Source organism: Corapipo altera, unplaced genomic scaffold (genome assembly GCF_003945725.1).
Source record: "Corapipo altera isolate COAL_440 unplaced genomic scaffold, ASM394572v1 61043, whole genome shotgun sequence".
Lineage (NCBI taxonomy): Eukaryota > Metazoa > Chordata > Aves > Passeriformes > Pipridae > Corapipo > Corapipo altera.
In genome coordinates, this window is record NW_020885702.1 from 1 (window position 1) to 10,317 (window position 10,317).

General features: G+C 46.2%; 1 protein-coding gene across 2 annotated transcripts; it reads right to left on the reverse strand.

Annotated features, from left to right (window-relative positions):
• Positions 1 to 487: 487 nt before the first annotated feature.
• LOC113940735 lies at positions 488 to 7,994 on the reverse strand. 2 transcript variants are annotated; one of them, XM_027631882.1, is made up of 4 exons: positions 7,947 to 7,961; positions 6,544 to 6,612; positions 3,728 to 3,896; positions 488 to 2,867 (listed from the first exon to the last, which is right to left on the reverse strand). In XM_027631882.1, exon 4 carries the CDS (start codon positions 2,752 to 2,754, stop codon positions 1,051 to 1,053), a length of 1,704 nt encoding a protein of 567 aa, XP_027487683.1. In that variant the 5' UTR covers positions 2,755 to 2,867; positions 3,728 to 3,896; positions 6,544 to 6,612; positions 7,947 to 7,961; the 3' UTR covers positions 488 to 1,050. The 2 variants fall into 2 exon arrangements, with proteins under 2 accessions (XP_027487683.1, XP_027487684.1); XM_027631883.1 differs by lacking the exon at positions 6,544 to 6,612 and having other exon boundaries at positions 7,947 to 7,994.
• Positions 7,995 to 10,317: the final 2,323 nt, after the last annotated feature.

Below are 10,317 nucleotides of genomic sequence, written 5' to 3' on the forward strand. Positions count from 1 at the left end.
AAAGGGCCTGTTTGAGTTATCGTTCTTTGGAGTGGTCCACCCATCTTTTCCTCCCAAACCCAGGAGAGATGTCTATGGAGACATAATGAATTGCTAGCTGAATTTTGCTTTGCTTGAGTAGTCTGATTATAATCTGATTATAATCATAAAAAACATTAACTTTGTCTCTTGCTCTCTGCTGAAGCCAGCCTGTACCTTTCTGTCACACTTCTCATAGAAATGGGCAGCACTGAACTCTGCAAAACTAACACGTGTTACTTGAGCTATATCTCACCTAAAACTACTCTGAGGGTTAAACAGACAGAACTGGTCAGCACTCACTGACAGTATTCCTATCCTGAGTGTGGGGTGGCGTTCAAGCCCAACAGCCATACGCGTTTTTCCTCCCTGGTTTTTCTCACACAGGCTGCACAGCTTCTGTGGCCACACACAGTGTCTCTTAGCATGCAGGTGAAATGAGGAAATAATCTTTTTTGCCAGAAAGACATAATATATACTCAGAATATATTCAGTTTTAATTACCACAAGACAGGAATGCTTCCCATCAAAACTCCCCAGAGTTTTATGTCTCTTTTCTTCATTCCATTAATTATTTACCTTCGGTTTTAATAATACAGTTAAAGGCACTATATATAGCTTATGCTCTATCAATAAATCATGCTCGTGTGTCTTCATATTTATCCTATAAATTATAAGTACCAAAACACTTGCATGATCTACTAAGCTATTCTGGTAAAGAAATTCCCACCAGAGCATCGCTAAGAGCCTTTGGAGGGGAACTCAAACATTCCTCGCTCAACAAGAGCTTTTTTATGTCATTTTTTTACTTTACGAGGTTGTCAGTCTTCTCAGAAGTCCCAACAATCTCCTTCATCCTCTTCTTATAGCTTGCCACAAGCAAACAGTTTCACGTGACTTTCTGACCTTTCATCAAACCCAAAAATCCACAAAATATCATAAGGGCAACATGTACATGCTATTTTCCCCATCCCGTAAGTCCAAGGCACTTTAGTAGCAATGTGATCCACGATCCGGGCTCAGTCCATCAAACTATTCCTTCGGTTGCATTGCTTGAAATAGTTCTCCCGTTTGTTCAGCAACCTCCTTCATCTTCTGACGTGCTTCTTCCATGGTGGTGGCAGCGTTATGAACAGTGACACAGCATTCTCCATCCGTTAGGTTTAGCATCCCGCATACTCCGTGCTCTTTCAACAACACCATATCCAGGGCTAATCGATTCTGCAAAGCCATTTTTGGTACCTGTTGGGCCTGCAAATTCAGTTTCCCATAGGCACGTTTGGTCCAATTGCTCAACACATGGATTTGCCTAGTTAAGTTCTCCAAAGCATATTGCTGCCGTTGATTAACTCCACTGGGCACAAAAAACAATTCTAAGTCTAAAGCAACGTTTTGTCCCCAGGTATAATAGTCAGGGACTTGAATCCCCTCAATCCACCCTTTTGCATCTACTGGATTGCGGATTTCTCTCTGCACCTTTTTGTTACAATAAAGTGTATAATTGAATGTTTTAGATGGACACATGGTGGGAAACCCAATAGTACACTGGAGTCCAGCCATATCATACATGTTCAAGTGGGAATACATTTTCCCATCTGAACATGCCCATACTGTTCCCCTCGGAGCTGGATATTTGGCTTGTGAACACTGATACAGGTCACCTCGGGGAACTTCCTGTGCTTCAGTACTTGAATTCAAGACCCTTCTTGGGTCAGGGCCATGTGTAACGGGAATACCGCAGGATAGTGCTGTCTCCGAATTTTCGTAAGACCCATTGCATCGGGTGTCTCGATTTAGATAGCCATAGTTGGGATAACCCCAACACGTACACATGTCCCGGATAAAAGTTCTCAGCTCCGAGATATACCAAGTTTCTATCGGCTCACCTGCACCAGTGGTACAATCTAATATACGGGAACAATTCAGAAAGGAAGTCTCTGATTTACTCTGGATGATGCTTCTAGTATTCCTCACTTTCCAGCAGATGCTCTCTCCATTAGGTAGTGTGATCTGCTGGTCCTTACAGTCCGATTTCCCCACTTCCCATTCCACTATTTCCCCTGTGGGGGCCCTGGAGGCCCATTGTAGGGGAGATATGGGGTCAAAGATTTGTTTCAGAGACCAAGCCCACTCATAATTTGTTTGGTTAACTTGGTGTGGGGTTCCTGGGTTACTGGGGATCTGTATACACCATCCTGCATCCCAGTGTAAATTGTACTCATGTTCGAAAAACCCACCCTCAGCAGGAGAATCCCACCATGGTATCACCGTGCAAGGGATAGAAGTGACATTTTGCAATGTCTCAGTAGGGTTAGTGTCTAATGATCGATAACATGTCTGATTCCATAAGTGGTTCCAGGTAGAGTTGTGTGGGAGGTGGTAAAAGGCTTTCTTGTATTCTACCCATGTCCCGTTTGCAGCCCATTGTTGTCCTTCCTTCTGGTATAGGAAGGGGGACTCGACCATTCCCCAGGTAACATTTCCTCCTGTTTTTTTAAGGTTATCTAGTTCTCTTGTTAATATTTCTGAAAAATTTAACCAAATCATCATAAATCTAAGCCCCTCTGATGCAGAGTTGGGGAGGTTAATACATATTCCTTGATTTGTGTGGTTCCAAATATGCATAAATCCTTGTATCAACTCCCAAGCTAAATTTGGCTGAGTATCCTCATTCTCAATCAATTGAGACAAAATTGTACACCCATAAAATAAGAATAAAAACTTTTCCCACACCATTTTTCTCTAGTAAAAAGGCAAAATAGGCTTAGTAAAATCAAACTAAAAATACACAAAATGGTCCATCCACTCAACAGTTGAAAGTGTAGGTCCAGCAGTGGATTTCAGATAATCTGTAAAACATATACGTGCATAAAAACAAAACATGATTAAAAGGAGGGAACCATCAGTAACCAACCATACACAGAGGTTAAGTGGCTTTTTTAAGGTCAGAGGTACCAATCCTACTCTTGGTAATTCTACCAAAACCTGCTGTTCTGGGTAATGAGGAGGATTTGTAGGGTCTTTGGCTTCTTTTGTCCCAGGAAGTATGGGTGGGGATTGAAGACAAAAGGCTGAGTCATGGGCACTCCATAACTCCCCACCCAACTGTGATCAACCAGGTTCATGAGGTTTCAGGGCCCTCTTCAAGAGCCCATTGGTGCATTCAATAATACCATTTACCTGGAAGTAGTATGGGGTGTGAAAGATCCACTGGATTCCCTCATCCTGTGCCCACTCTTGAACCACCCTGACAGTAAAGTGACTACTGTTGTCAGATTGGAGGTATTTGGGCCATGGCAAATAACTAATCCACAGCTTCAGTCCCTTTACAGTGCTGTACCCAGTTGCTTGTGCTACTGCCTCAGCTTGAGTGAGCTCTGACATTACTTCCACCCCAATGACAACATACTGCTTTCCCTCTGACTTCAAGAAAGGCTCTAGATAGTCCACCTGTCAGGTCACCAAGAGGCCTTTTCTGTGTCATAAGTGAAGGGGAGCCTCCTGCAAAGAGTGTTGTTTCTCTAGTTGGGTACAACACTGGCCACATGCTGAGATGACTGTTACACAGTTCCCAAGTGGCAGGCCACCCTTTGCTACCAGCTCCCTTAAAAAGATCCTTGACTCCTGAATGGCCTCCCTTTACATGTAACCTCTGTAACAGATGCTCTCCCTTTACTGCCATACCTGCCACACAGGTCAGTTAATCTACCTGATTATTCAGGAGGTGATCCCTCTTCTGGTGAGTAGCAATCCATCCCACCAAGACACTTCTGCTTAGCTGTGTTTAGGATGTCGTCCCACTTCTCTTGCTGGCACACTGGGAACCCGACTGACCTCCCACGGGTTTGTTCGCAAAACAGGAGCCATCCAGTGCACCCCTTAAAAGCAGCATAGGAGTCCGTATAAATAAACACTGTTGTTTTTAGTTTCAGCCTCTCTAAAAACCACACTGCGCATGGCTACCAATTTTCCCATCTGAGCATTTCCTTCTCCCTTCATCACAATGCAGCTGGCTCGAAAAACACACAGGGCTCCCCCTCAGTATCCTCCTCTCCTTTGGAGGATGCATCAGTGAACCATACATTTTTCAGGTGGGGCTCAAATTGCGAGATCAGTTTTATATATGATGGGGGAAGCTCCTGGCCCAGTTGATTGCCAGGTAGTTCTTGTATTTGGAGCACTTAACGTGTTCCCTCCTCTATCTGAAGCACATGGCACTAACGATATAATTGCACATACCAGTGCCCCAACCCTGGCAGTGTTCAAAGCCAGGTTGTATATGGCCTTGAGAAACCTGGTCTAGTGGGAGGTGTCCCTGTACATAGCAGGGGTGGTTGGGATTAGATGATTTTCAGGTCCATTCCAACCCTTTAACATTCTATGATTCTATGATTTTATGAAGTGGATCTGTCAGATGTATTGGACCTAAAGCCTGATATCTGATATAACCCAGCCTCGAAGATTAACAATTGTAGGCCTTCTTCACGGATAGTGGTCCAGTCCCAGCTGGTCCTCTGGTATGTTAAATCATAAAGGGCACTTGCCATGATTAAGAAATTTGGGATATGTTTTCTCCAAAATACCAGCTGAACAGGCAATACTGTAGCTCCTTCTTTCCAGGCATTTTAACTTGTTCAAGGATAGTCACGGTTTCAGGGAGAATACACACGATTCCTCCCCTCCACCATATGCCCAGGAACTTCACCTTGGCAGGTTTGGGGTTGCAGCTTTTCTGCTTGAGTTTGGAACCCAAAATTTTGCAGTCAGTAATTATTTGATCTCTTCCACTTGCAAAAGCCCATCAGGACTCAGTGATGACTTATTGTGAAGACGGAAAGGAAAGTGGATATGGATTTTTAAAGGCACAGTTATCTGCCATATGGACAGGCTGCATGCATGAGAAAGTGCAAAGCTTGGAAGTGAATCTCTCTCTTAACCTCAGACCAAAACGAACTGCAATCATTGGGCAGGCACAGCCACTGCCCTGAAGCCAATGTCTGGTCTTATGCTATTCATATCCAACTGGACTGTAAAATACATGGGGAGCTACCTTGGGGGACAGATGCTAACAGAAACAAGAATTCCTTCCTGCAGCATTTATGAGCTACACTTGCAACTGTTATACTCTTTTCAGGGATCTCGCTCTTCACCAAGGTTGCTTAGCTGTGATGTTGCTGGTTCTAAGAGAACAAAGGCAGACAGGAAGTTTTACATTTGGTTGGTGCTTTTAGTCAAGGTATTAGTGTAAAACCACCAACCACCTCCGACTCAACAAAATCTCTGGATTTGCAGGGGTTGCAACGTTTCCAGGGACTCTCCATTCACTTCAGTACTTCATGACTGAGGAAACAGATCACTCCAGCCAATGCCAACGTCACCAGCTATTTGCTCCATTTCAGAGATCTCAAAACACTGACATTTATGGAAGCTGCCAGCTCAAGAGGCCCAGAACGACGGCTTCCGTGTACACCAAACCCACATAGGGCACAAGCAGCAACAAGGGAAACTTCCCTGAACCCTCTCAACAATAAAACCATTCCCCACCTCACAGGGAAAACGCCCAATTTCTCTAACAGTGTGGTCAAGGACATTTATGCAACGTGGCCACCTGCAAAAGCTACTGCAGGGCAGGAAGGGCAAGGAGCACCCTTCTACAGTGCCTTACCACTCTCAGAGAAGGACTTCACACAAGAACACCTGGGATCTCACTGCGGCTCTCACTGATGCTGAGAAGGCAGAAACACTCCCTTTCAGCCCACCTCCCTTACTGCACTGCAAAAATTGCAGCTTCTGCAGACAGCTCCCTTTTTCTGTGCATACTCCGAGCAGAAGCCCACACCTACTTGCTGGTTATTTATGGAGCTTTCTGCCACAACGGGGCTCCCACAGCCACATGTCAGTTGCCTGGACTCTCTTTGACATGCACAAGCAGCACCACACACACCCAACACCAAGTGTTCCATGCCCTGTCATCACAGGCTTCAAAGCCCAAAAGAGGAGGATGCCAGGATTAACAGACACAAACCACCCAGCTAGAAGCAAAGTGTGTTGCTAATCTTTCTACAGCAAGCCTCCTCCACACAGCACTGTACAGAAACTTCTCCAAGTCTCTGTCTACTAGAAAAAGTTAATTAAAAATATACAGGAGGCCTTCAGAACTGCCTTCCTTTCGCTGGGAAACTGGCAGGCACAACAAGCCAACTAAGCAGCCAATGTCTAACAAGGTTGGATGTTATTCCAGAAAACCTTTCCTCAAAGTCAGGGCTTAAATACACATGGGACTTGCAGACAGACAGAATGGAGCAAAAATACTTGGCGTTCTAATGGTACCTTTTTCCATGCCCCCTGGAAGCCATCTAAGCACATCAGCAACACTGCCCTGGCCGTTGGAAGGAGTAATTCTCACCCACCAGAGCTCACAGAAAACACACAGCAGAAACAACAAACTCCTGACGATCAGCACTGCCTCCAGCATCCTGCACTCTGGTTACCTCCCATCTAGCAACTCGCTACTTAAAAACTCACCATACACAATCTGTTTGCCAAGAGGGACCACCAGCCAGCCAGCATGTGCAACCCAGCGAGGATTTTGCCCTAGGAAAACATGTAAGATTCAAGCACAGCATTTGAGCAAACTACCTATCCACTCCTGTGCAAGCTTTTTACAGTTTCCATCAGGTTACAAAAAACTGTATTTTCTTGATATGATCTATACTGTTAGGCTTTTTAATTTCTTCTAGCCCGTCTGCATTTACAATGCATTTTTCTTCTGCAGCAGCAGAGCCTGACAGCCCAAGGGAGTCACCTGCATTACAACATCTATGAACTAGACACAGTCAAAAGAGAAAAGACAGCAAGTATAGGGAGAAGCAAAGAATCATCTCCTACCGATAATGTCATTTCTGACCCCTGAGGAAGGTTTTTTACCGATCCTCAAGTCTACAACTTTGCACTCTTTTGATAAAGTTATCAGATTTGGCTGAAAGAAGAATACAAGGTCCTGCTTGTCCTCTTTCTTCATATCTTGTTGGTTGAGGTAAGAAGTCAAAAGGAGAAGCAGAGAGCCACATCTCAGTCTCTCCTGGGCAGCTCAGTAGCCAGTGAAAAGGTACAATTTGCCCACTCTAGATTAGCAGTCAACAAAAGTCTCACTGAGGATTACTGTCTCCTTTGCAAAATGATGATGTGCATGCTCTGCTCTGTCATGAAAACCCCTTCTGCACACAATATCGTAATGAGTAACAATCTGAAACACCCAGACTTCACGACACAAGTAGCAAGTTTTAGCTGCTATGGGGAAGGCAGATACCTGTAAAGACACTCGTCCCAGAAGGAAACCCCAGTCCAAAGAGTCAACAGTGCAAAAAATCCTCCTCAAAGAGGCTCTGCATCTCAGGCTGGTCCCATAAGGTTCGGTGACTGTGACTCTACCTGCCGGGCGCATACCGTGTGCATGCACACAGCACCCTGGCTCCAGAAACGCCGCTGTGCCCAGCCTGCCTCAAGACCTTCTGCAATAAACAGGCACCATCACAGCACAAAATAAAATGAAAAGCAACAAGCTGCTATTAACACACTAAAGACGTGATGCGTTCCGGCGCTCCCACTACCTTCACAGCCCTCACGGGCTTTCCCAAAACAGTCTGACTCGAAGTCTTAAATCCGCAGACGGAGACTCGGCCAGGCGAGGCCCCTCTGACGGGAGGAGGGAAGGAAAGAGGGAGGAGAGACCCAGCAGAACAGGCCCCGCAGCATCTCTATGCACGGAGGGCACGGCCGCTGGCCCGGAGGGCCGCGGCTCCTGTAGCCGCGCGCCTCTTTACACGAGAGTAAAGGCGAAGCGCTGGGGCCCCGCGGGCTGCACCGAGTGAGGCGAGGCTCAGCCCGGCCCGGGGGACCCCGTGGGACGGGGAGGCCCCGCCGCTCACCTGCGCCGGAACCGCGCCGCTCTCGCCAGCACTTCCGGCCAGCCCCGCCGCGGCTTCTTCCGCCCGGTGCGTCACTTCCGCCCGCCCTCGCCCCAAGCCAGCCGTTCCCGCGGGGTTGCCTGGGGTAATTCCCGGCGCGGATCCGGCCCTCGGCTTGTGCAGCCCAAGGGCGGCTAAGTCTGCCGTTTGGTGCGGGCTGCCGGAGGCTCCCAGAGGGGAGTCCCGCCGCTGAACTGCCCCTGCGAGTTCGCCCTGGGCTTGTGCAGCCCAAGGGCGGCTTCTCCCGCGCGTTTTCCTTAGGTCTCCATACGGGCCACCTGCATCCAATAGCGAGTGTGTGCACACACAGAAACACGTTCATGTAAACGCAGGAGCTGTGCCTTGTCAGTATGAGAGGGTGTTGACGTGCCCGACACTGCAGGTGTTTCAGGAGAGCAGACACAAAGCTCTAGGAACACGGATGTAATTTATTATTCGTGTCTGAGCGCTCGTTTGTTATACGCACCAAGCTTTATTACAAACTACTGGAAAGCTGTTGGAACTTGCAGCAGCTTTGATTTTAACGTTGGTCACTGACTGTAGTGCTCAGTTGCCTTTCAGCCTTTTGACAGAACCACGGAATCCCAGGATGGGTCAGGTTGGAAGGGACCACAGCGCTGCTCTAACCTCCCTGCTCAAGCAGGGTCATCCCAGAGCGCGTTGCACAGGATTGTGTCCAGGATTGTGTCCAGACGGTTCCTGAATATCCCCAGTGAGGGAGACTCACACCCTCTCTGGGCAACCTGTTCCAGTGCTCAGTCACCTGCACAGTAAAGAAATCCTTCCTCATGGTCAGGTCAAACTCCCTGTGGTTCAGTTTCTGCCCATTGCCAATTGTCCTACTGCTCGGCACCACTGAGCAGTGCCTGGCTCTGTCATGTGACACCCTCCCTGCAGACACTGACAGACATTGGTGAGATGAATAGAGCTGAGACATTGGTGAGATGAATTCTCTGAACACGAGAACAAGGCACAAATTCTTACAGGGGCTTGGACTGGACCAGGTAGGCCCACAGTTGAGGAAACTCACCACAAGTGCCCTGATGCTTTAGGAAATGAAGCACTTTTCCACTGCTCTTTTTTATCTCTTCAGAAAACTAGAATACTGTGGCAAAATTACAGCCAGAAACAAGTTTTATCCCTTATGAACACTGAAAGCACTTAAATCTATAGATTTCTGTTCATCTTCACTCTGGACAAGAGAGCACCACTGATTTTACAAAAGGCTTTGACAGATGCAGTGGCACAAATAGAGGGTCTCTCTCACACTCTGAGGCTTTGCTGGAGCTGAATTATGAATGATTTCCCTTGAATCCCATGAACACCTTTCAGTTCTCATGCTTAGACAGAAGGGCAGAGAGGCCTTGGCATTGGTTGTGTTGCAACATGTTTGGGTTAACCAAGGGTCTGTTTAGACTGACAGCCACTTAAGGTTGAGCTACTCTGACTCCAGGGAATTTAACAACTAGTTACTTTGACCTTACTAATGTTTGGTATGGACATGGTGTAAATGAATTCAGTGAAACAAGATACCCTGAAGGTGTACAAGATATTTAATCCTACGTGTCTCTGAGTCAATTCACTGAACCAGATAGTCTGAGTCATGAAAAGGGCCTGTTTGAGTTATCGTTCTTTGGAGTGGTCCACCCATCTTTTCCTCCCAAACCCAGGAGAGATGTCTATGGAGACATAATGAATTGCTAGCTGAATTTTGCTTTGCTTGAGTAGTCTGATTATAATCTGATTATAATCATAAAAAACATTAACTTTGTCTCTTGCTCTCTGCTGAAGCCAGCCTGTACCTTTCTGTCACACTTCTCATAGAAATGGGCAGCACTGAACTCTGCAAAACTAACACGTGTTACTTGAGCTATATCTCACCTAAAACTACTCTGAGGGTTAAACAGACAGAACTGGTCAGCACTCACTGACAGTATTCCTATCCTGAGTGTGGGGTGGCGTTCAAGCCCAACAGCCATACGCGTTTTTCCTCCCTGGTTTTTCTCACACAGGCTGCACAGCTTCTGTGGCCACACACAGTGTCTCTTAGCATGCAGGTGAAATGAGGAAATAATCTTTTTTGCCAGAAAGACATAATATATACTCAGAATATATTCAGTTTTAATTACCACAAGACAGGAATGCTTCCCATCAAAACTCCCCAGAGTTTTATGTCTCTTTTCTTCATTCCATTAATTATTTACCTTCGGTTTTAATAATACAGTTAAAGGCACTATATATAGCTTATGCTCTATCAATAAATCATGCTCGTGTGTCTTCATATTTATCCTATAAATTATAAGTACCAAAACACTTGCATGATCTACTAAGC